We start from the raw sequence: 26,131 nt of genomic DNA, 5'->3' as shown, positions 1-26,131 counted from the left end.
GGCTGCCGTGTGACAGCTGGGGGCCGAGAGGAGCCCGGCGCCACCTTCTCGGCAACTTGAGGGACAGAGGAGGGGGTGAGGGGCGGGCGTCACGCCCTCAGGCCTCCCCGACCCCGTGTCTCCGCAGGGCCTGTTCCACCCTCCCCGTGCAGGAGGACCCAGAGAGCGACGGGGAGGTCAGTGCCCGCTTTGGACGGGGGCCGCAGGAGCCGGGCCCGCGCTGTCCAGCAGCTCCACGTGGCTCTGGTTGCAGGAGCTGCAGCTGTACTTCACGGAGCCCCAGCAGCTCCTGGATGTCTTCGTGAAGCTGGAAGAGCAGAACCTCTCACTGGTCCAGAACACGCAGGAGATGGAGGAGGCCTTGGAAGAGCTGAGCTTCACCCTGAAAAACACCCAGATCCGCATGTAGGTCTCACGCCGCCAGGCGCCCGGGCAGCGAGGGGGGTCTGTCACTGGCTTTCCTCCTGGGACCTCCCACAGCAACTGGGAGCTGGGCTGTGCACTCCCCGCCCTATGCATGGCTTCAGTTTTCTGGAAAGCTCCATTTGCAGACTCAAGGCCTGGCTCTGGGGAGAGGGTGTGTCTTCTTGGGCAGGGGGCTGGGGTTGGGAGCAGGTCAGGCCCCTCCCCACCCTGGAGCAGCCTGTACGCAGAGAGGGAAATCTCCAAGGCCCTCTCGCGCAGGGCCTTATTGCTGACACTAGGCCCCCCAGAGCTGGTCTGGGCAGGGTCAGGCCGGGGTACCACGTGAGGCCTGCTGGGAGCCAGGAATCATCCATTTATTCCCAAACAGTGGCTAAGCACCTGTTCTGGGTCAGGCTGGGGTCTAGGCTCTCCAGGGATAAGGTAAGGCCCTGCCTCGTGAGCTGACAGCCCATGGGAGCAGACTTAGAGGCTCACAGATTTGACTTGTAGGTAGTAACACATGCGAGGAGGAAAAGAAAGAGTGACATAAGCAGGAGGCCGAAGTGGAGGGTCGCAGCAGATGGGAGAGGGTAGGGGAGACTTCCAGGGGAAGGTGTCCTTTAAGCCAGGCACTTCCTGAGCAGTGGGAAGCCACATGGAGATCTTGGGGGAAGAGGGCTGCGCGCAAAGGGAAGGCATGTGTAAACACCCTGAGGTGGGAGCCGGCCCAAGGCTGTGAAGTCCCAGGGGAACCATGTTCTTCAGGGCTCAGTCTTGCTGGGCTGCATCTGCCCTGGAGAATTTCCTGCTGAGGGGCTCCAGAATAATACAGAAACACAAGCTCTCAGGAAAGACGGTTTCCTGGAACCTGGGAAGTGGCAGAGATACAAAGAGAGATGAGCTGGGGAGAGGCAGGCGGCCTCCCAGACTCCAAGAACCTGCTAGAGGACATACACATGCACCCATAGGCCTCACCGCAGAATCCTGGAGGGGCTGTCTGGTAGCTGGTCTTCAGCCAGCTGAGCCATCCCCAAGATCACCAACAGTTTATTTCCAGAGGAGACACAGCCCATATGCATTTAACTTACATGAACTCAACCATCGTTTCTAAAATAAAATAAGGAAGAAAGAAAAAAGAGAAAGAAAACTTCGGGACTTCCTTGGTGGTCCAGTGGTTAAGACCTCGCCTTCCAATGCAGGGAGTGTGGCTTCGATCCCTGATCAGGGAGCTAAGATCCCCCACGCCTCACGGCCAAAAAACCAGAAACTTAAAGCAGAAGCAATATTGTAACAAATTCAGTAAAGACTTTAAAAATGGTCCACGTCAAAAAGATCTTAGGGCTTCCCTGGTGGCGCGGTGGTTGAGAGTCCGCCTGCCGATGCAGGGGACGCGGGTTCGTGCCCCGGACCGGGAAGATCCCACATGCCGCGGAGCGGCTGGGCCCGTGAGCCATGGCTGCTGGGCCTGCGCGTCCGGAGCCTGTGCCCCGCAACGGGAGAGGCCACAACAGTGAGAGGCCCGCATACCGCAAAAAAAAAAAAAAAAAAAAAAAAAAAAGATCTTAAAAGAAAAAACTCAAAAAATACAACGAATCATTTGAGTAGGGCTATTAAGGAAATTGTATTAATAATTCATAACCTTCCATGGGCTTCCCTGGTGGCGCAGGGGTTGAGAGTCCGCCTGCTGGTGCAGGGGACGCAGGTTCGAGCCCTGGTCTGGGAAGATCCCACATGCCGCAGAGCAACTGAGCCTGTGCGCCACAACTGTTGAGCCTGTGCTGTAGAGCCCGCGAGCTGCAGCTACTGAGCCCGCACACCACAGCTAGTGAGCCCGCACGCCACAACTACTGAGTCAGTGTGCCACAACTGCTGAGGCCCACATGCCTAGAGCCCATGCTCCACAACAAGGGAAGCCATCGCGGTGAGAAGCCTGTGCACTGCAACAAAGAGTGGCCCCCACTCGCTGCAACTAGAGAAAGCCTGCACGCAGCAACAAAGACCCAACACAACCAAAAATAAAAACAAAAAACAAAAAACAAAACCTTCCAAAACACAAGTTACCAGGGCCAGATGGATTTACTGGTGAATTCTGCCAAACATTTAGGGAAGAGATAACAGTTTTCTACAGTCTCTTCCAGATGATAGAAACAGAGGGAATACCTCCTAACTCCTTCTCTAAGACCAGCATTCAGCGTTAACCTACCTAGTGACAAAACCAGACAAAGCCATTACAAGAAAAGTACAGTATCTCTCATGAACAGAGATGTAAAAATCCTCAACAAAATATTAGCAAATTGAATTCAACAATGTATAAAAAGAATTATACACCACAATGAAGTGAGATTTTTCCCGGGTATGCAAGGCTAGTTTAACATTTGGAAATCAATTAATGTAATCCACCACATCAGTAAGCTAAATAAGAAAAAAGCACATGATCATCTCAATGGATGCAGAAAAAGCATTTGAGAAAATCTAATACTCATTCATCATAAAAACCCTCAATAAACTAGGAATAGAGGAGAATTTCCTAAACTTGATATAGGATGTCTACAAAAGCCCTACAGCTAACGTCATACTTAAAGCTTTCTTGCTAAGATCAGGAACAAGGCAAGGATGTCCTCTGTCACCACTCCTTTTCAACATCATACTAGAAGTCATAGCTAATGCAACAAGGCAAGAAAAGGAAGTAAGAGGTATACAGGCTGGGAAGGAAGAAATAAAACTTTCTTTGTTCACAGAACACATGGTCATCTGTGTAGAAGAAATGAAAGAATCAACAAAAAAACTCCTGGAACTAGTAAACTATTATAGCAAGGTAACAGAATACAAGGTTAATGTACAAAAGTCAATCACCTTCCTATATATTCGCAATGAACAAGTGGAATTTGAAATTGAAGATGTATTAGCGTCCCCCAAAATGAAATGCTTATGTAGCTAACAAAATATGTACAAGATCTATATGAGGAAAGCCACAAAATTCTGATAAAAGAAAGCAAGCCATGTTTATGGGTAGGAAGACTCAAATATGTCAAAATATCGGTGCTTCCCAACTTGATTTACAGATTCAGTGCACTCTCCATCAAGATCTCAGCAAGTTGTTTTTATGGATGTTGAAAAACTGATTCTAAAATTTATGTGGAGGCAAAAGACCTAGAAGAGCTGACTCAGTATTGAAGGAGAAGATCAAAGTTAGAGGAATGACACTACCCAACTTCAAGACTTAATTGGCAAGAGAAAAGACATAGAGATCAATGGAACAGAATAGAGAACCCAGAAATAAACCCACATAAATGTGATCAACTGATTTTTCACAAAGGGACAAAGGTCGTACGATGGAACAAAGATAGTCTTTTCAACAAATGCTGCTGGAACAACTGGATGTCCACATGCAAAAAAAAAAAAAAAAAAGGAATCTAGACACAGACTTTACACCCTTCATAAAAACTAGCTCAAAAATGGATCACAGACGTACATCTAAAATGCAAAACTATAAAACTAGAAGAAAATATAGGAGAAAACCTAGATGACCTTGGGTACGGTGATGACTTTTTAGACACAACGCCAAAGAAGACAATCTGTGAAAGAAAGAATTGATAAGGTGCACTTCATTAAAAATATAAAATTCAGCTTTATGAAAAGCAATGTCAAGAGAATGAGAAGATAAGCCAGAGACTGGGAGAAGATATGTACAGAATATATGATAAAGGGCTGTTGTCCAAAATATACATTGTGCAAAATTTAATATTGTTAAAAATTGTTAAAATTTCACAATAAGAAATAAACAAGCTGATTTAAAAAATGGGCCAAAGATCTGAACTGTCACCTCATCAAAAAAATAGTCAGATGGCAAAAAAACACATGAAAAGATGCTCGGCATCATAGGTCCTCCGGGAAATGCAAATTAAGACAACAATGAGAGGGAATTCCATGGCGGTCCAGCGGTTAAAGACTCCGAGCTTTCACTGCCGAGGGCTCGAGTTCTATCCCTGGTCAGCGAACTAAGATCCCACAAGCTGTGAGGCGTGGCCCAAAACAAGCAAACAAAAAAAACCCCGAAATACCATTACACACCCATCAGAATGACCAAACTCAGAGCACTGACAGCAGCAGGTGCTGGTGAGGTTGTGGAGCAACAGGAACTCTCATCATTGATGGAGGTGCAGCCACTTTGGAGGGCAGTTGGGCAGTTTCTCACGAAACCAAACGTACTCTTGCCTTAGAATTCAGCAGTCATGCGCCTTGGTGTTTACCCAAGGCGTTAACATCTTAGGTCTACATCAAAACCTGCACATAGATGCTTATAGCAGCTTTAGTCATAATTTATTCAAAACCGGAGAGCAACCAAGATGGGCTTCAGGAGATACAACCAGACAGTGGAATGTTATTTGGTGCTAAAAAGAAATGAACTGTCGAGCCGTGAAAAGACATGGAAGAAACTCAACTGCATATGACGAAGTGAGAGAAGCCAATCTGAAGAGGCTACAAAACTGTATGATTCCAACTATACGACATTCTGGAAAAGGCAAAACTGTGGAGGCAGTGAAAAGATCAGTGGTTGGGCTTCCCCGGTGGCACAGTGGTTGAGAGTCCGCCTGCCGATGCAGGGGACACGGGTTCGTGCCCCAGTCCGGGAAGATGTCACATGCCGCGGAGCGGCTGGGCCCGCGAGCCACGGCTGCTGAGCCTGCGCGTCCGGAGCCTGTGCTCCGCAACGGGAGAGGCCACAACAGTGAGAGGCCCGCGTACTGCAAAAAAAAAAAAAAAAAAAAGATCAGTGGTTGCCAGGAGTTGGGGGGCGGAGGGATGAATAGGGAGAACCCAGGATTTTTAGGGCAGTGACAATACTGTATGTGACACCACAATGATGGGTAAAGCCCACATCCATAGAATGTGCACCACCAAGAGTGAACCCCAGTGTTAACTATGGATTCTGGGTGATAATGAGGGGCCCATGTACCTTCATCAGTTGTGGTAAGCAGACCACCCTGGCGCAGAATGTCAATAGTGGGGGAGGTGGGGGGCAGGGGAAATTCGGGAAATCTCTGCACCTTGCACTCAGTTTTGCTGTGAACCTAAAACTGCTCTAAAATATGAAGTCTGTATTCAAAAAATATATACAACAGCAAATGAGCAGTGTCTTCCCACAGTGGAAGCGAGAGTGGCCGTGTTAGAGACAGTGTCCTGAAACTCTCAGGAGTGCCACAGTGGAGTCAGGCAGGGCAGCCAGCGCTGGGCTCACGCCATGGCACCAGCAGGCGAGCGGATGGACAGTGCGGCCTGCCCACAGCTCTCTTATTGGGTGTCCACCGCTGCTGTGACAAATTAGTGCAAACCGAGGGGCTTAAAGCAACCAGAATTATTCTCTTACAGTTCTGGAGGCCAGAATCGTGACGTGGGTCCTGCTGGGTTAAAATCAGGGTGTTGGCTTCGTTCTTCCCAGAGGCCCTGAGGGAGAGCCTCTGGGAAGACCTTTTCTGACCTTTTCCTGCTTCCAGAGGCCACCTTGCCCTTGCATTTTGAAGCCAGCAGTGTCAGCGGAGGCCTCCTCCCCTCACATTGCTTGACTCTCTTTCCTGCCTCTGTCTTCCATTTACAAGGACCCTTGTGATTACAGTGGGTCCAACCAGATAATCCAGGACCATCTCTCCATCTCAAGGTTAGCTGGCTAACAGCCTTAATTCCAAATGCAACCCTGGTTCCCCCTTGCCAGGTAATGTAATATATTCACAGGTTCGTGGGATTAGGGCACGGACGTGTAAAGGGGGCTGTTACACACCGTACAAATCTACTGAGCAGTAAAAAGGAACAGACTATCACGCCAGCCAGTGATGCGGGTGAGGGAAAGAAGGCAGGCACCAGAGAACACCTACTATCTTATTTTTTTTTTTTTTTTTTCTTTTTGCGGTACGCGGGCCTCTCACTGTTTTTGGCCTCTCTCGTTGCGGAGCACAGGCTCCGGACGCGCAGGCCCAGCGGCTCACGGGCCCAGCCGCTCCGTGGCATGTGGGATCTTCCCGGACCGGGGCACGAACCCGCGTCCCCCGCATCGGCAGGCGGACGCTCAACCGCTGCGCCACCAGGGAAGCCCCACCTACTATCTTATTAACCGGGAGGGCTGGAACCAACTGTGTTTGTGATCCATTGCTGCGTCGCAAATTACCCCAGAACTTGGTGGCTCAGTCTAACACACATGTATTGTGTCAGGCTTTCTGTGGGTCGGGGCCTGTGCACGGCTGGGCTGGCTTCTCTGCTCCGGGGCCTCACGGGGACTGCTGTAAGGTGGAGGCTGGGCTGCAGCCGTCCCAAGGCTCTGAGCTCTGAGCTTGTGCGCACGACTGTTCTCAGGATTTGGGTCCTGGCTGGTTCTAGGCCAGAGGCCACCCTCGGTCCCTGCCACGTGGGCTCCTGGATAGGGCAGCTTGTGTGCAAGCCGGAAAGCCAGCGGAGAGAGTCTCCTAGCAGGACGGAAGTCAGGATCCTCTGTAACCTGGTCACAGAAGGGACGTGCTGCCCACATTCCACTGGTGAGGGCAAGTCGCTGAGTTCAGCCTGAGTTCAGGGTGTGAGCATCTTTGAGAAGCCAAAGTGAATGGAGACTTCAGCCCATCAGGTGCCTTTGGCGGGGGAAGGGGAGGGAGGAGACCGAGGGGCACGAGGAAGTTTGGGGGTGTGAAAAGGCCCTGTGCCTCGATTATGCTGGTCCTTACACAGCGTGTACATTTGTGTAGCCCCGCCGTATACACAAAACGGTACATTTCTGATACGTAAATTAAACCGCAACCACAAAATATTATTTGGTGAATTCAGGACTTCTTAAGGCTGACTTGGCCAGTTGCCCCTGTACATTGACTGGGCGCGTAAGGTTGCAGGACGAGCGGACAGGGCATCAAATACTCTCTGTCAAGGGCACCACACGTGAGGAGTCGCCTGTGACCCTGAGGGCGAACACCTCCTTGAATCGCACGCTGGCTCCCTGGCTTCCTGCTTCAGGTCCCAGCCCTTTCCCTGCTGTGAGTTGCTTGAGACGCTCACTCCCTGGGCCCTCCAAGGAGAGCCCAGACCGGGAAGATGGGCCCGAGACACACAAGAGACACAGGACAGGCTGAGGTAAGGACAGAGCCTGAGCGCCAGGGTCAGTTCTGTGTCTCCAGACAGGGCAGAGGTGATGGGATCAGAGAGAAGCCAAGCAGAGGTGCTCAAGCCAGAGGGAACCCGAGCCCCTCCCAGCTGTGCCATAGTGACCATAGGAGCAGGAAAGAGAAATTAAGCCTCAGTCCCTTCCTGGATACCGCACAAACCTTCCTCCAAGAAGGACCAGCCCAACCAGGAAGTCAGAAAATGTGCAGGAAGGAATCCAGCAGAACCCCAGACACCATCGCTGGAGGTGAGGGTCAGCCCTGCAGTAGCTGGGGCCACCGGGACAAGGCCAGCCACACCCAGCAGGAAGTACTTGCCCATGCCGGCCTCGGCTGAGGCCACACGCCGTGTAGGCTGAGTCTTGGCAGCCACGCGAGGCACCTGCCGCCCATGACTGCCACTCAGACTTGGAAACGAGCTTCCATGGCCCGGTGGACACCAGCCCGCATGTCAGCCTCTGGCCCAGGCTCCATCCCGACACTCGATTAAAGCGACACAACTCACCTTAGGTCCCGGGACTGGACTTGCGCTGACTTCCAGCTCTAAAGAGAAGCCAACAAAAACTGTCATCGGAAACAGGAGAAAAAACATTCACGAAGGGGATGAGTTTGAGAAATCCTAGTAAACGTAGACACTGTGAGAATTAGGAGAACGTCTTAATTCCTCTCTGGAGAGGCTTCAGCCCCGCCGGGGAAAGAACCATCGGGGCACAGGAAAGCCACCGGGGTTAAGGGCGTGATAAGGACTGAACATGGCCGGCAATCAGGCGGGCAGAGTGGGCAGTAGGCTGGGACAGCTACCAGAGCTCCAAGGACAAGAACAAGGTGGCAGTGCAGGAGAAAGGGCAGGGCCCAGGGCTATGCCTGCAGGTGACGAGCGGGAGGAATTCCAGGTGCCAACAGACGGAAGGCAGGAGAGGCAAAAGCCAGTGCACCGGCAGGTGAAAACCGCCCTGGACTGAACCCAAGGCCCAGGTGCAGGGACAGGAGCTCACACTGGACACCTCCACAGGGATAAGACCGAGAAGAAAAAGCTACGATGCTGGAGCAGACCAGGAAAACAAACAAAACCCAGGTCCTATAAAGGAACCAGAGCCAAGTGTGTGTCATTCGTTTCCTCCAGAATCCTAATGCCAGGGTCTAGGCGAGCACGGCTCTCAAGTTTGAGGGGTGAGAAGGATCTCTTCTTCTCCTTTTTTTTTTTTTTTTGTGGTACGCGGGCCTCTCACTGTTGTGGCCTCTCCCGCTGTGGAGCACAGGCTCCGGACGCGCAGCCCCAGTGGCCACGGCTCACGGGCCCAGCCGCTCCGTGGCGTGTGGGATCCTCCCGGACCGGGGCACGAACCCGTGTCCCCTGCATCGACAGGCAGACTCCCAACCACTGCGCCACCAGGGAAGCCCTGTAGTTTTAACTTCTTGAGGAACGGTTTTTCAATGTGAAAAGGCCCTATACCTTGATTATGCTGGTCCTTACACAGCATGTACATTTGTGAAGCCACATCGAATGGTATACGTAAAATGGGTACATTTCTGATATGTAACTTAAACCTCGATAACAAAATATTATTTGGTGAATTTAGGATGATTTTAAAGATCTGTTATTAGGTGGGTTAATGTTTATAATGTTTATAATTGTTATATCTTCTAGCTGTATTGAACCTTTTATTAATATATAATTTATTAATGTATAATGTTCTTCCTTGTCTCTCGTAACCTTTTCTGATTTAAAGTCTGTCTGGTATTAATATGGCCACTCCTGCTATCTTTCGGTTATATTTGCATGGAATACCTTTTTCATCCTTTGACTTTCGACCTGCTTGTGTCTTTGGATCGCGAGTCTCTGATAGGCAGCGTCTAGCTGGGTCATGTGTTTTTACCCATTCTACCAATCTCTGTCTTCTGATTAGAGAGTTTAATCCATTTACATTTAAAGAAATTACTAATACGGAGGGACTGACTTCTGTCATCACGCTATATCCAGCTTTATAGCTCTTTTATTTTAATCTCTCATTTCCTGCGTTACTGTCATCTTTTGTGTTTAGCTGATTTTTGTAGTGAAACATTTACATTCCTTTCTCATTTCCTTTTGTGTATGTTTTATAGCTCTTTTCTTTGTGGTTGCCACGAGGATTACGTTTACTAACCTAAAGTTATAAATAACACTCAAATTTGAATCTCTATCAGCTTAACTTGAATAACATGCTAAAACTGCTCCTTAACAGCCCCATCCCTGCCCCTTTAAGTGGTTGCAGACGTCTTCATACATCGTGTGCCCCAAAACATAAACTAACAATTCTTTCAATGCATTAGTCTCTTAAATTATGTAGAAACCAAGATTTGGAGTTACAAACCAACAAGTTTCAGTAATATTAGTTTTTACACTACTGATTTTTTCTTCTTTAAATGTATCAGTCTTATAAATCATAGAAATAACAGAAAGTACAGTTGCAAGCCTCTGTTACCGTAATACTGGCTTTTGTACTTGCTGATGTATTTACCTTTATTGAGATTTTTATTCCTTCACGTGGCTTCAAGTTACTATCAGTAACCTTCCATTTCACCTGGCAGGACTCCTCTGGGCATTTCTTGCAGGACAGCTCTAGTGGTCACCAAGTCCCTCAGCTTTCGTTCATCTGGGAATGTCTTGATTTCTCCACTTTTAAAGGACCCTTTTGCCAGATGTAGGATTCATGGTTGACTTTTTTGTTTTTTTCCTTTGAACACTTTGAATATATTGGCCTCTGTCTTCTGGCCTCCACAGTTTCTAATGAGAAATGTGCTGGAAATGTTATTGAAGATCCTTTGGATGTGGGGATTTGCTTCTCTCTCGCTGCTTTCAAGATTCTTTGGCTTTTGATTATGCTGTGATCGTTTGTTATAATGTGTCTCAGTGTAGGTCTCTTTGACTTCCTCATACTTGGAGTTCTTTGAGTTTCCTGGATGTTTATATTCATCCAGTCTGCAAACTTTTCAGCCATTATTTCTTCAGATATATTCTCCGCCTCTTTCTCTCTCTTCTCTTTCTGTGACGCCCACAATGCATATATTGGTCCTTTTGATGCTGTCCTACAGGTTCCTTAGGCTTTGTTTGCTTTTCTTCAGTCTTTTCCTTTCTGTTCCTCAGCCTCCATAGTTTCCATCGTCCTCTTTTCAAGATCACTGATTGTTTTTTCTCCCTGCTCAAATTTGCCTTTCAATCCCTCTAGTGAATTATTTATTTCAATGATTGTGGTTTTTAGCTCCAAATTTTCTTTTCTGATTTCTTGTTAAGTTTTCTACTTCTTTGTGCATATTTCCATTTTGTTCACACATCATTTTCTCGACCTTCTCCACATCTTCTTTTAGTTCTTTGAGCATCTTTTTTTTTTTTTTTATTTTGTGGTACGCGGGCCTCTCACTGTTGTGGCCTCTCCCGTTGTGGAGCACAGGCTCCAGAAGTGCAGGCTCAGTGGCCATGGCTCACGGGACTAGCCGCTCCGCGGCATGTGGGATCTTCCCGGACCGGGGCACGAACCCGTGTCCCCTGCATCGGCAGGCGGACGCTCAACCACTGCGCCACCAGGGAAGCCCCTCTTTGAGCATCTTTTAGCACAGTTTTTTAAAAGTCTTGGTAGTATACCTGCCATCATGTTTTTTTAAGGAACAGTTTGTTTGTTTTTCCTGTCAATGGGCCATACTTTCTCATTTCTATGTGTGCCTTGTGAGTTTTTTGTAAAACCTGAATATTTGAGTCTAATAATGTGTTAACTCTGGAAATCACATTCTATCTCTTCCCCAGGGTTTTCTGTTTATTGTTTGTTGGTTTTGGTTTTTTTGATTGTTGTACGCTATCTTTGTGCTGAGAATCAGCCTGAGGTGTAAACTTAAGGTCTCAGGTCTTTTCTGAGACTTTCCCTTGTGGATGCTGCCACAGGGATGGAGGTGGGGGATAGGTAGCTGTTACTGTGCTCAGTGCTGAAATGGACAGAAATTAACACAGTTTTACATCAGAGTCTTCCCCTAGAAACTGCAAGCCTCAACAGACTCCAGAGTTACAGGAGAGCTCCATCACAGTTCTGCCAGTGCAACAGTGGTCTGGATGGGGAGGTAGACTCCTGGGGCTTCCTACTCTACCATCGCCCCCTACTTCAAAATATGTTATTTTTGTTCTTTTTGCTGCTATTTCTGCAGGAAAATGGTAACTCCTTCTCTTTTGCTTGGTCTTTGAATGACCTTTATTCACATTTGGTTCTGCTCGCTTTTCTCTCTCTCTCTCTGTCTCTTTAATACCAGTTCAGCAAACTTTCTGAGTATATGTCCCCAGGTATTTATGAAGGGATTCCCTTTCTTGTTACTGTCTATAAAACCTATTATAACTTCTCCAGTTCAGCCCAGTGGCTCTAAGAAAATTTCAAACACATAAACATATACAAAAGTAGAGAGGCGGGACTTCCCTGGAGGCCCAGTGGTTGAGACTTCGCCTTCTAGTGCAAGGGGTGCGGGTTCGACCCCTGGTCAGGGAATTAAGATCCCACATGCCTCGGGGCCAAAAAACCAAAACGTAAAACAGAAGCAATATTTTAACCAATTCAATAAAGACTTTAAAAATGGTCCACATCAAAAAAAACTCTTCAGAAGTAGAGAGGATGGTATAATGAGTCTCCAGGATCCCATCACCAGCTTCACCAGTGATCAACTTGTAGCCAATCTCCCTTCACCTAGACCCCACCCACTTCCCTATGTCCCATATTATTTTTATAAAGTTATTTACGTATTTATTTTTGGCTGTATTAGGTCTTCGTTGCTGCGTGCAGGCTTTCTCTAGTTGCAGTGAGCAGGGGTTACTCTTTATTGTGGTGCATGGGCTTCTTATTGGGGTGCATGGGCTTCTCATGGCGGTGGCTTCTCTTGTTTTGGAGCATGGGCTCTAGGCGCGTGGGCTTCAGTAGTTGTGTCACGTGGGCTCAGTAGTTGTGGCTCGCGGGCTCTAGAGTGCAGGCTCAGTAGTTATGGCTCGCGGGCTCTAGAGAGCAGGCTCAGTAGTTGTGGCTCACGGGCTTAGTTGCTCCACGGCATGTGGGATCTTCCCGGACCAGGGCTCAAACCCATGTCCTCTGCATTGGCAGACAGATTCTTAACCACTGTGCCACCAGGGAAGTCCCTCCCATATTGTTTTGAAGCAAATTCCAGGCATTGTATCATTTAATCTTTAACTGTTTCAATAGATACTTCTAAAAAGATGAGGCCTCCTCAAATTAACCACAATACCATCATAGCATTAAAAAAAGAAATCCTTAATATTGAATATTCAAAATCCATAAATGGAGTTTTTCAATCATTAATTTGAATTAGAATCCAAATAAGATCAATACTCTGTATCTTTAAGTCCCTTTCAACCCATAGGTTCCCGCCCTGTGTGATCACTTTTCCGGTGGCAAAACGCTCCTCGGGCGCTGTGCGTTGGATTCTCCGGGGGATCTTGCTTTTTTTAAATCTCAGTATCTTTTAATTGAAGTACAGTCGATTTACAATGTTGTGTTAACTTCTGCTGCACAGCAATGTGATTCCGGCACGCAAACATGTACATGTATATTTAAATAGTTCTTTCCATTATGGCTCATCACAGGGTACTGAGCACAGTTCCCTGTGCTCTACAGCAGGACCTTGTTGTTTATCCATTCTGTATATCATAGCTTAGATCCGCTAACCCCACACTCCCACTCACTCCGTCCCTCCCTCAGCCTCCTCCCCCTTGACAACCACAAGTCTTTTATCTCTGTCTGTCGTCTGTTTCTGTTTCGTAGATAGGATCATTTGTGTCATCTTTTAGATTGTACATATAAATGATGTCATATATTTGTCTTTCTCTTTCTGACTTACTGTACTTTGTAGGACAATCTCTAGTTGCATCCATGTTGCTGCAAATGGCGTTCTTTTATTCTTTTTTTTTTTTTTTTTTTACTTTCTGGCTGCACCCTGTGGCATGTGGGATCTTAGTTCCCCAACCAGGGGTTGAACCCGTGCCCCCTGCATTGGAAGCACGGAGTCTTAACCACTGGACCACCAGGGAAGTCCTATTACATCCTTTTTTATGGCTGAGTAGTATTCTATTGTATATATGCACCACGCCTTCTTTATCCATTCGTCTGTCCACGGACACTTAGGTTGTTTCCATGTCTTGGCTGTTGTGAACAGTGCTGCTCTGAAAATGGGGTTGCACGTATCTCTTTGGATTAGACTTTTGTCTGGATATATGCCCAGGAGTGGGATTGCTGGATCACATGGTAGCTCTATTTCTAGCTTTCTGAGGATCCTCCATACTGCTCTCCACAGTGGCTGCAGCAGCTTGCATTCCCTCCCACACTGTAGGAGGGTTCCCGGGGATCTTGGTAAGTGAAGTCTCTAGTTGGGCAGGTCCTGGGTGGGGCCTGGACCCTGCGGTTCTGACAGATGTGCCGGTGATGTGCACGCTGGTCTGAAAGGACCGACACTGAGCAGTGTGTCCCTCATGCCCTGCATTTCCTGAGACTCTTCTCCTTTACCAGTGGGATCTGGTGGTAGAGAAAAGCCTGTGACCCAACAATTTGACATTTAAAGAGAACTAGTGGGGAAAAGGTACCTTTTTATCCCAATTACCTGGAGAAGAAATAGAACAACAAAATTACCCCCCGGCCCCCAACCTGGTCCACGTAGCAGAGGTGCCGGCTGTAGGGTCACTGATGGGTCCAGGCACCGGACGTAGAGGAAGCTTTACAAAACAGGCTAGAACCGAGTGCAATCACGTACCCTTAGGAGTTGCATCACTGACCCCAAACGCACCCGCCCTTTTGGTGGGCACTCAGGGTTGGAGGCGTGTCCGGCCTCTGTTATTGTCCCGGGCAACCTGCGTGCACCCCACAAGGGCCCGGGGGGAGGGTATGCGTGAGCTGCATGTGGCCTCTCAGGCCATCTGCCTCTGAGAGCCCAGGAGAGCTGGCCAGACCAGGTCAGGATCCCTCATGCTCAGGCTTCTGGCCTCAGCCCCACAGCCATGGGGCTGCAGCCCGGGGGCGGGGCACCGGGAGGCTGAGGCCCGTAACCCTGTGGCGGTGCGTGTGACGGACCGGTGGCCCCCAGTGAGCAAAGGAGCAGCGGCCCATGGCACTTGGCCTATAAAGGAGAAAATGTCAGTAGGTTCCATCAACCAATGCGCAGAGACACAAAATCACCATAGGGCTAAGGGACACCTCTAGGCCTCCCGGCACTGCTGGCTGAGTGGCCAATGTCCTGCTTACCCTGGCCAGGACTTGCATGCAGCCGCCCGTACGGCCCCACGACCACCCTAAGAGCCAGGATTCCTGCTCCAGAAACCCCAACATACAATGGTCAGTGTCTGCCATGATTGTGAAAGGTTTAAAAAACTTCTCAATATATTATTTCATGTAAGAGTTGATTGTTGCTGTCCTATTCCTAAGAGAATTGAAAACACGTCCTCACCAAGCCCTGTCCTGTCAATGTCCATAGCAGCATTATTCCCAAGAGCCTAAAGGTGGGCAGTACCCAGGTGTCCAGTGGTGAAGAAGCCATCAGCAAAGTGTGGCCTCTGCACACGGTGCACTACTGCAGAGTCATAAATGGACCACCGCGGTCACAGAAAGGAGTGGAGCTCTGATACGCGCTACAGCACGGACAGACCTGAAAACAGTATTCTGAATGAAAGAGCCAGACACAGAGGGACAGATGTCGTGTGGCTCCATGTTACTGAGATATCCAGGAGGCACGGTAGGGGAGATGGAAGAGTGGGAGTGACCGCCTGGGTTTCTCCCCAGCTGGTAAAAATGTTCTAAAATTAGATTATGGCGGTGGTTGTACACCTTTGCAACTCTACTAAAAACAGCTGAATCGTACACTTGTAAAGAATTTGATGGCGAATTACATACCTCAGTAAGGCTGGTTTTTGTTTTCGTTTTTTTTTTTAGTGTGGATTGTTAAAGATCTTACATTTTCCTCCTGCATCTCACCAGCGCCTCTGACCCTGGGCCTCACCCAGCCCTCAGCATGCGGCAGAGGCCAGCAGGCTCAGAGAGGTGCTGGTCCCCCATCCAGGGACCGGGAGGTCAGCCAACTGAAGCAGTGGATCAACACGCTGATGATGTCCGTCGCCAGGGAGGAGGAGATAGCCGCGGAGCTGGAGCTCAAAGCTCGCATCTTCCATTTCGGCGAGTACAAGGGTGATCAGGAGGTAGGGCCTCTGGATGGACAGATGGCTGCCCGTGGGCGGTGGTGGGCAGAGGGCGTGTGGCCACAGGCCAGGGTGGGAGGGTGGGGGCATTCATGGGCACCTGCTGGGACGGGGCCCAGTGCCCAGAGCTCGGATGGTGGGAGAGCAAAGCCCCGGGGACGCGGTGCTCTGGGGCTGCCGTGACCCTTGGCCAGCGTCCAGGCTCTGGGCCTGACCCAGGGGCACCACTGGACAAGGCCGTTGGCCTCAAAGCAGAACCAGCCATGTATTCACGCCCCGTGGACAGGCAGCTCCCTGACACACCTCCTCTATCCCTTGCTTCCTTCAGTGACTACATCAGCTTCTTAAACACACACAGTGTGTCTGGAAGTGACCCTGCCAGGAGCAGGGCAGACTTGGGGGGCGGGGAGAGAGTTCTGAGGGCACAGAGGCCAGGGATGTGTCCTGGGACCGGGCACACCCCTCCTGACAGCATGCCCGGGGCCCAGGGTGTGCACCTGCCTTCCTAGTTCATTCAAATTCCCGTTGAATGCCTACTGTGCACCAGGCACCGGGCCAGGTGCATGGGATGCCCCGAGAGCAGGCCAGGCGTCCGCGCCTCCTGCAGACTAGTGGGCACTGGCTGTGCCCTGTGCCTAGCCTGTGCCTGCTGCTCCTCTTGTAACCACCCCGTGGGAGAGCGGTTGTTGAGTTTTCTGAATGCCAGGACAGGCTGAGAGAGGGGAGTCCACCTGCCCAGGGCTATACAGAAAGCAGGCCACAGAACATGGTCCTGGGGGGTAGCTGAGGTCAGCGCGGGGGCAGGACAAGGCGGGCTCCTGGAATAGGGGACTGGGCCTCAGTGGGCACCCCGAGGCCCAGACATGAGCCCCAGTAGGTGCCGGGACCCAGGATCTGGCTGGCCACAAGAGGGCCAAGGGGTCAGGCACTCTGGCCAAGAGAAGTCCAGGCGTCCAGTTGTACCCTCTCCCACTTCCCGAGCCCCACTGCCTGCCGGGCAGGGCCTTGGGAGGTCAAAGAAGCCTCAGTGAGAGGTCTGGCAGGCTGTGGCACGGGGCCGGCCCAGTCCCGCGTGGCCACACCGGAGGGGGCCTCCCGCCTCGCAGGACAAGCTGCTGGAGAGCCTGAACCGCAAGGTGCTGGACGTGTACCGGCACTGTGTCAGCAGCCAGCAGGAGTCCAGCCTGGGCACCGTGAAGATGTTGGCCACCATCGAGCACCAGCTGAACGAGCTGCTCGAGAACCTGGAGCGAGTGCCCCAGGTGAGGGTCGAGCAGGCCGAGAAAGCCAAGGAGAAGGAGCGCCGTTTGAGGTGAGGTCCCGCCGGTCGTGCAGCTGTCTCTCAGCGGGAGGGTCCGGGGGTCGAGGGACTCTCACACCCCTGCCCCGGCTCTGGGCTGGCACTGAGGACAGAGGTCGGATGCGGCCCTGCCCGTGGAGCTCCCAAACCAGCGGCAGGACCTGGTGCTGCATGCTGAGGGAGGGGAGCCGGGATCTGGGGGCGTCTGGGGGCGTCTGGGGGTCCAGACGGGGTGGCACACTCAGCCCGACGGAGAAAGTCCCTGTTTGGGAGTGGGGCGTGTGGTGGTGTCAAGGGGCCTGGGAGCCAAAGTGAGGGTGCGGCCAGCCGGCCTTGCCTCCGGGGACAAGGGACGGTGGCAGGCACTGTGCTGGCTGGACTGGAGGGGGAGAGGAGCTGCACTGCCAGAGCCCGGGGTGGGGGGCGGTGGAGGGGGAAGGCGCCCGCTCGGGAGCAGCTGAGGGGAGCCTAGGTCAGCAGGGGACGCCTGGCTCCGAAGGGAGGCCCGTGGAGCTCCCCACAGGCCCAGTGGGGTGCAGGCCAGTCCCTGGCCACCTGATTCATTCGGTCCTAGCAGAGCCCCGAGACACGGTCACCTGCAAGCAGCCATGTCTCTGCCACATGCACAAGGGCTCTTCCTGTGTGTCCCTGGGCCCTGCCAGAGCGGGCACTGGACAAAGGTTTGACGGCCACAAGTACAGAGGACGACACGGGACTCTAGAGCTTGCTGGGGCCTGGGCCTTCAAGGGTGGCGATGGGGGAGTGGATCGGTGACCAGGGATGACGAGCTAGGAAGTGGGGTCTCCCGGGGGCATGAGCCCAGAGCCGCGACCTGCACGGAGCAAGGGTCAGAAGCCAGGCCCTGCCCCCTGGCAGGGAGGTGGAGAGGAGTGGGCAGTTTTCTCAGAAGATGGAGGGCTGTGGCCTGAGGGCCGTGTGGGAGGGAGCTGGTGACTCGGTGGCCTTCCCTGGGCCTCTGGTCGTGAGCCCCTCTCTCCCTGCCCCCCAGACTCCGGGAAGAGAAGCTAATGCTGCAGAAGCAACTGCAGGAGGAACGTGTGCAGCGGGCCCAGGCCCGGGCCCAGGCCGAGGTCAAGAAGAAGGTGGGCGAGGTGGCCCTGGGGAGGCGCCGGGGCCCGGGAGGGGTGACGGCCTGCAGGCCCCCTGGCTTGCCCCCTTTTGCAGGTGCTCTTGCTGAGTTCCTCGGGGGGAGATGGGCCAGCAGAGCGGGGTCAGGGTGGAGCAAGTTCTCCTGTTCCAGGCCCGCCGCCCCACCTGCCCCTCAGGACCTGCTTCCTCCGGGTGTCCTCCCAGCCCTGCCCGGCTGCGGGCCCTCCGCCCAGAGTGCTGGCACCCACAGCTCAGCCCCCACCCCAGGGTCCCACCTATGTTTCAGCCAGACCACAGGCCAAGGTCATCATCCCTCAGTAAGGGCCCCCCAAGAGCTGCGTCCTCCACCACAGCAAGTGGGCTGGAGCGGCCTCTGGCCTCCGGCCCCGGCGTCAGGATGCGTGGCCCCTAAAGCAGGCCTGAGCCTCAACACGGCCCCAAGGACAAATGAGGACACTGCGGGGTCTCCCGTAATCCTTGCGGCAGGAGAGACGGGCCCTTCAGCCTGGCGTTTCCCCTGAGTTTCCAGGTTTCCCCCCTTCTCTCCCCACGCCCAGCTCATCCCGGAGGGCAGGCCCGGTCCAGGCTGGTTAGACTTCCTCCCCCGTAGCGCTCACAGTGGCCCCGGCCTGCCCACTGACCACGAGTGGCCACGAATGTCCAGAGAGGCTGGCATGGGCCCTGGGCTTCTGGCGCACTCGGGCCAGGTGTCCAGACCTCAGCGCTGGGGCTCTGCGGTCAGGGCGCAGGCTCATGGCGTGCCCGTCCCCACAGAGTGGCAGGAGGCTGATGTGCCGCTCGCGGCCGCCTGCCCTGCAGAGCAAGGAGGCGCCCAGGCACGAGCTGGCGGACAAGGACAAGGTGGAACAGCTGTTCTTCTTCACATAGCCCACGGGCCACCTGCTGCCTAAGGAAAAGCAGAGGCGGCGGGGCTGATGCCCCAGGACACGCCAGCGCTGGCACCGTGCCCCCCGCTCCCACGCTGTCCCTTCAGTCTCACGCGAAATAAAAGCTATGTCGCTCTGGTACCTCGAGGCCTGTTTCAGGAGGCAGACGCTCTAGCAAAACGTCAGCCTCCCCTCATTCGTCATCTAAATCAGCAAATAATGAGAGAGGAGCCCATTTTGCATGTCAGTTCAATTAGCTGCTGAGACAGAGAGCTCCTTCCTAAGGTGAGGGTTGGGATAAACCCCAGCTCCATCCTGAGACGAGGTGTAGGATCCAACCCGGTTCCACCCTGAGGTGAGGTGTGGGATAAAACCCAGAACTACCTGAGACGAGATGTGAGACCAACCCCAGTTCCACCTTGAGGTGAGATTTGGCATCAACCCTATCTCTACCCTGTTGTGAAATGTGGGATAAACCTTAGCTCCGACCTGAGGTGAGATGTGGGATCACCCCTAGTCCCCATGGAGTTGAGGTGTAAGAATAACCCGAGTTCTACGTGAGATGAGTATGGTGAGATTAAACCCCGTTCTACCCAGGGTAAGGCGTGGAATCAACTAGGGTGAGGTGGGGGACCACCTGCAGCTCCATCCGGAGGTGAGGTGTTGGGTCGAACACTGTTCCACCCTAACTGGAGGAGGTGTGGGATCGGCCACAGCTTTTCACCATGGTGAGGTGTGGAAACAGCCCAGGTTGAACCTGAGTTGAGGTGTGGGATCCACACGCGCTCCACCCTGGACAGAGGTGTGGGATGAACCCCTGTTCTACCCTGGGGAGAGGTGTCGCATCAGCTCCAGCTCCACCTGCAGGTGGTATGTGGGATAAGCCCAGTTCCACCTTGACGGGAGGTCTGTGGTCAATCCAGTTTCACTCTGGGTGAGGTGTGGGATCAACTGCATTTTCATTCTGGAGTGATTTATGAGATCACCCCAGGTCCATCTGTATGTGAGACATGGTTGATTAGCCCAGAGTGATCGGGCAAGACCTGTCTGTTGGATGGAGCGGAATGAATATCCATAGAGCATTTATTGCAGACATTGAGTGTGCCTGGATTGAATGTTGAATTAAGAAGTTTTCTTTCTAAAGAGTAAAAATTGGATTTTGCAGAATGAGTGTATCTGAGACGTTGGTTATTTGCACGCATCATCTGTAAAGAGTGGTTTTTCAATGCACACGGCAAGGGTGCAAGTAGGTATATCTGAATGGTATTGAGTGAGTCATAAGGCGCGAAGGCTGGATTGTGCAGAGTGTGGGTGGAAACAGTGGCTGTTGAATAAGTCCTGAGACTCCCTCTGGCAGGGTGTCCTCGTTGGGTGGGGATGGGTGGGGAACATGAAGACACGGGGTCGGGTCAGATCTTAGAGGAGCAGCCAAACAGCTCTGTCCCTGTTCCTTCCCTGTCCAGGAAAGGGAAACCCCAGAACATTGAGAGGAGAATCAGGAGGGAAGAGGTCTCTGGGTCACAAATGGGACTGCTTGTATGTTGTTATTTTAGGGTCCATTTTGTTCATGTGTGTTTTCACTAAGAAATCACCAGTTTCCTCTAGATCTTTAGTTTGATGCAATATGTTTCTCTTATTCTACAGAATTGTCACATTTACTGAACAAATACTGATACTTTATTATGAACGGAAATCCATATTTTATTCAGTTTACCTTTATTCTGCCTTTTCCGTTACAGTATCCCATCCAGGGCGCCACATGACATGTAGTCGTCGTGTCTGTTTAGTCTCTTCTGGGCTTTGACAGTTTCTCAGGCTCACCTTGTTTCTATGACCTTGACAGTGTGGAGGAGGACTGATCAGGTTGGTGTTTTTCTTGTGATTAGACTGGGGTTATGTGTCTTGAGGAGACAGGTCACAGAGGTCTCATCACTTTATATTAAGGGAATAGGCCTCAAGGCAACTTATCACTGTTCATCTCACTTGGACTCCTGGCTAAGTTATTACGTGTCAGCTTTTCCCACAGTGAAGTTACTTGTTTCCCTGTGTCCATACTGGGTGTCTTCTCTTGGATGAACTTAGCTTGGGCAGCCCACACTTCTGCAGAAGGGAGTTATCTTCACCTCCTTGATGGATGGCTGAGTGTCTGCGTCAAATACGTGGATTCTTCTGCATAGGAGAGTTTTATTCAATCTGATTTTAAAGAAGAAACCTATGCAATCACATATTTCTCCCGGTGTGGACACCTGGGTAGGTGTTTTAAGCTCTTGGGTATAATCCAGCACTGCAGTTTTTGGTTGCTGTTTACTCCTGCTTTGGCCATTGATCCTTTCCCTTTGGGTCCTGTTTCATTTGACATCCTTCCATCTCCTTGCGGGAATGATAATTTTTTTTTTTTTTTTGCCTGTTTTGACTACTTCTTGGGTCCCATTTCTATGAGACCTCTGTGTACAGGAATCAAATTTGTTTCTTTTTCTCCTGTTGATCTGTCTTGTGTCAATTTTATTATTAGTCCAACCACAGGAACTCCGGAGGGAGAGAGGGCAAAAGGTCCCCCTCCCCAACAGTATTACCGTCAGCACAGTAATTCAAATTATGTAGAGAGATTCCTATTTGTCCTCATTTAAAAATGTTAAATATAAAAGTTGAGTTGAATGTTATCTGCCTTTTCTTAAATCTAAACAACAGTATACACACCTAATTATAAAGATTTCTGTGTGGAACTGTCTGTACCCATAGTAAACGAAAGGTGAGTTTATAATAATACCTCCAACGTGATCCATTCTTACATGGATACTATACATCTTCCCTTGTGATACCGAAACCTGTTCTCTGTGCACCAATGCTGAATTGAATTTTGGAGACCGAGTTTTGGGTGAACTAGAAGTACGGGGAACTATACTCAGTACTCTGTAGCCAAGTTACGACGTCTTGCATTTACGGGGCCTTAACCAATCTAATGTCCTAGAAAGAGGGGACTGCAGCAGGGTTCCTCTGCGTGTGAGCTGCTCTGCACGCAGGGGCTCCAGGCCGGCCAGTTTCAGGGGCAGCTGCAAAGTGACCCCTTCCAAACCGTGCACTCCACTGCGCCCCGGACGCGGGGGCACATGTCCCTGTTTGGGAGCCTCTGGTGTCAGCTGGGTTCTCCCCGGCACACGTGGAATTGTGCTTTTGTGGTCGACACAAAGGTTGGGGTTCTCGGGCACATTGTAGGGGTGCCCTGAGCTGCCAGGCCTCCTGCAGGAAGGGCTGACCTGTGCCCCCGCCCTTCCTGGGAAGGACCTGCCCGTGATTTTCTGAGTCGAGAATCTGACTCTGTTCTACTTCACACACAAGTTATTTCTGTGTGTCTTTAAGATACGCTAAATTTTGCCGGAATAAAATAATGAAGTTATTCTAGCGAACCTTGTTCTCATAGTTATTCAGAACTTTACCAAGAATCCTCTGACAGTTTGGAAAATCAGATCTCCTGGTAAAGGGGCTCAGAGTTTCTGAATTGCCAGTAACCACACCAGGATTGCTGTCAGCACAGTCATTCAAGTTCTGTAGAGAGATGCCTATTTGTCTTCATTTAAAAATGTTAAATATAAAAGTTGAGTCGAATGTTATCTGCCTTTTCTTAAATCTAAACTGAAGAAAACTTTAAGCAAGCATCTGATTACTTAGTGTAGTTGAAGCCAAACACTCACCTATTAAATTATGTTTTATTTTATTTAAATGTATTTATCTTGAATTCTCCTCTCTGTTGTAACTATAGCTGCATACATACACAATATACATAATTATACTTAAATTATATGTGCAGAGAGATTATGTTATCTCTGCATCTGATTTCAGAAGGTGAGGGGAGTGTTCCAAAGTACTTGATATAAAAGGGGTGAGAGTCTGACCGGCTGACAGAACCTGCATGACATAGCATTTCATTCCCACTAAGGTGCTAGAATCGAAAAGACAGACGATAACAAGGGGAGAAAGTGGAACCTTCAAACACCGCTGGTGGGAATGTGAAATGGTGCCACCAGTTTGGAAAACAGTCTGGCAGTTCCTCAAAGTGTCAAACATGGAGTCACCATGTGACCCAGCAATTCCACGCCTATGTATAAGCCCAAGAGAAAGGAAAACCTGTCCACACGAACACCTGTGCACGCATCTTCATAGCAGCATGAGTCACTACACCTAAAAGATGGAAACCACCCAAATGACCATCAACAGGTAACAGACCGTCAACAGGAGAACAGATACACACAATGTGGTCCATCCACACAATGGTATTACTCAGCCACGAAAAGGAGTGAGGCACTGACACTCACTACAATGCTGATGAGCCTTGAAAACGTGATGCTCAGCGAGAGAAGCCAGGCGCAGAAGGACACTCTCTTAGTCTGCTCGGGCTGCCGTAGCAAAATACCAGGCTGGGGGCTTCAACAACAGAAATGTATTTCCTACAGCTCTGGAGGACAGAAGTCTGAGATCAGGGTGTCAGGATGGCCAGGTTCTGGCGAAGCTCGTTCTCGGCTGCAGACGGTGTCTTCTCACTGTCCTCACATGGAGGAAGGGCAGAGGGAGCTCTCTGGGGTCTCTTTTATAAGAACACTAATTCTGGATTTCCCTGGTGGCCTGGTGGTTAAGAATCCGCCTGTCAGTGCAGGGGACACGGGTTTGAGCCCTGGTCCGGGAAGATCCCACGTGCCGCGGAGCAACTAAGCCCGTGCGCCACAACCACTGAGCCTGCTTTCTAGAGCCCGTGAGCCACAACTGCTGAAGCCGTCATGCCACAGCTACTGAGCCCGTGTGCCTAGAGCCCATGCTCCGCAACAAGAGAAGCCGCCGCACTGAGAAGCTCGCGCACTGCAACAAAGAGTAGCCCCCGCTTACTGCACAGCAACGAAGACCCAGTGCAGCCAAAAATAAATAAAAAGTAAATAAATTTATTAAAACCCCCCCACTAATTCCATTCATGGGGTCTCCACTCTCATGACCTTATCACCTCCTCAGGGCACCATCTCCTGACACCATCACCTTGGGGGTTAGGATTTCAACATGTGAATTTTGGAGGGACACAAACACTCAGCCAAGAACAACCACAAACTGTATGATTCCATTTATAGGAAACATCCAGAACAGGCAAATCCACAGAGACAGAAAGTGGGCTAGTGGTGCCAGGTGCTGGGGGAGGGGGATGGGTTCTCCTTTGGGGGGCTGAGAATGCTTCTTACCACAATTAAAAAAACCCCATCGTTCATCACATCAACAACTTGACATCACTGGGGACTCGCATTTCTGCTGAAAGACCCCGTCTGCTTGCCCACGTGGTTCCCGGGTGACCGTGTGGGGACCGTGGAGTGTAAAGGAGGGCGTGAATGACCCCACGCCGGGACGGTCCAGAGGCGGACCCAGGGCTCAGCCCACGTGTACACGCATCCCCATCAGCGTGGACAGAATCCACTGGGAGGGCTGGCCGGCTTTATCATCACATGTGAACAGCCTCGTGGGGCCGGTGGCCGTGCACTGGTGACTGACTGACCGCAGCCCTGGACGCCACGGCCTGTGGCCTGACTCCTCTCAGCCCGAGGCTGGGGCCTACCAGGTGAAGTGGACGGCGCTGCCGTCAGTCCGTGGTCGCTGCTGGAACACGGGCGCGGCTGCAGAGCGAGACCGGAGCACCTCCAGTTCCTTGAGAACCTCATGGTAGAAACGTGAGTTTTACATAATGCACAGGAGCCATCATAGGGTATTTTCTTAGGCGAGCTGATAACACTGCCCCGTCCACGTGGGACACCCGCTGCCCTGCTCACTTTCCCCACGGTGGATGGAGTTGAGCCCTTCTGTCCTCCCCCAACAGATTTGGCCTCCAAGGCCTCCTGAGGTTCCTCCTGAGCCCTGAGGATGTGTCCTGCCTGAGACTCCTGACACAATGTGCTCCCGCTGAGGTCGGCCTGCAGAGGTCATGCAGAGGTCACGCAGAGGTCACGCAGAGGTCTGAGCAGCCAGGTCCCAAAGCAGCTGCCTGCCTCGGTTTTCGGGCTCACGACGCCCTGTCAGTTTGGTGGGCACTTCTTGTTCCCTCCATCCTCTGACACCTCACCCACTGCTGTGGGTTCAGTAGTGTCCCCGCCCCACCCAAATTTATATCCATTCTGACCCCAGAATCAGGCCTTGTTTCTGAAACAGGGTCTTTGCAGATGTGGTTAAGATGAGGTCATGCTGGATTAGGGAGAGCCCTAAATCCAACAGCTGGTGTCCTTATAAAAAGAGGGAAATCTGGACACAGACACAGAGGAGAAGCCACGTGACGATGGAGGCAGAGATGGGGATGATGCAGCCCCAAGTCCAGGGGCGCCAAGGATTTCTGGAGACCAGAGAAGCCTGGAGAGGCCAGGGCAGATTCCCTGAATTTCCAGAAGGAACCAACCACACCTTCATTGTGTATTTCCAGCGTCCAGAGCTGCGAGAGAGAAATCTCTGCTGTTGTGACACCCCCGGCTTGTGGCATGTTGTCACAGTCACCCCAGGACCCCCACACCTGCCAGATGATGAGACACGAGGCATTGGAGGAAAGAGCCCCTCGGTATCTGCATGAGCATCTCTACGCACACGTCTGGGTGCTGAAGATGGAGGACACGCAGCCGCCTCCCCACCCGAGCTGGGCATCGGGCTGCCTTGCTGTCCCGCTCGCTCCTGTCGTATGTCCGGTGGATGACCCGCCTCTGTAGATGCAGGTGCCCCGTTTCACAGGGCAGGTCCTCGTGCCGAGTCCCTGGAGGGGGCGTTGAGCAGGAGTGACTGAGGCCTGTGAACGTGTGGGCCAGAGAGGTCCTCCCCAGGAGCCCAGGCGCAGTGAGCCCAGGGCGTGGGCATCCCTCCCCTCCTGTACCCCATGGAGTGAGGATAAAGCCCCAGTGACCCCGAAGAAGAGACAAGACACCCAGAGGACTAGACCATCCACAGACCGGGGACTGAGTGTCCATCTCACTTCCCCGGAGAGAACAGTGTGTTCACCGGGACTGCAGACGGGCCCATGTGCTCACAGACACCCAGCTTTAGTGAGCCAGCCACACAGAAAACCCCCTTCCAGGGTTCCCTGTGTTAATAG

General features: G+C 51.4%; 1 protein-coding gene across 5 annotated transcripts in view; it reads left to right on the top strand.

The window, feature by feature from the left end:
- CFAP100 (cilia and flagella associated protein 100) overlaps positions 1-19,177 on the top strand; it is a 46,157-nt gene extending 26,980 nt beyond the window's left edge. For 3 of the 5 annotated variants that reach the window (XM_032647297.1, XM_032647299.1, XM_032647294.1), the window contains 6 exons: positions 128-176; positions 254-405; positions 15,606-15,741; positions 16,848-17,053; positions 18,051-18,144; positions 18,926-19,177. In XM_032647297.1, the coding sequence (XP_032503188.1) occupies positions 128-176; positions 254-405; positions 15,606-15,741; positions 16,848-17,053; positions 18,051-18,144; positions 18,926-19,039 (751 nt within the window). In that variant the 3' untranslated portion in view covers positions 19,040-19,177. Of the gene's footprint in view, positions 1-127; positions 406-15,605; positions 15,742-16,847; positions 17,054-18,050; positions 18,145-18,925 lie in introns of all 5 variants that reach the window. The other 2 variants (XM_032647296.1, XM_032647298.1) reach the window with 2 other exon arrangements.
- The last annotated feature ends 6,954 nt before the right edge of the window (positions 19,178-26,131 follow it).

This window comes from Phocoena sinus, chromosome 11 (assembly GCF_008692025.1).
Source record: "Phocoena sinus isolate mPhoSin1 chromosome 11, mPhoSin1.pri, whole genome shotgun sequence".
Classification (NCBI taxonomy): Eukaryota; Metazoa; Chordata; class Mammalia; order Artiodactyla; family Phocoenidae; genus Phocoena; species Phocoena sinus.
Note: the sequence above shows the minus strand (reverse complement) of the source record. Positions and strands in the feature narration are given on the sequence as shown.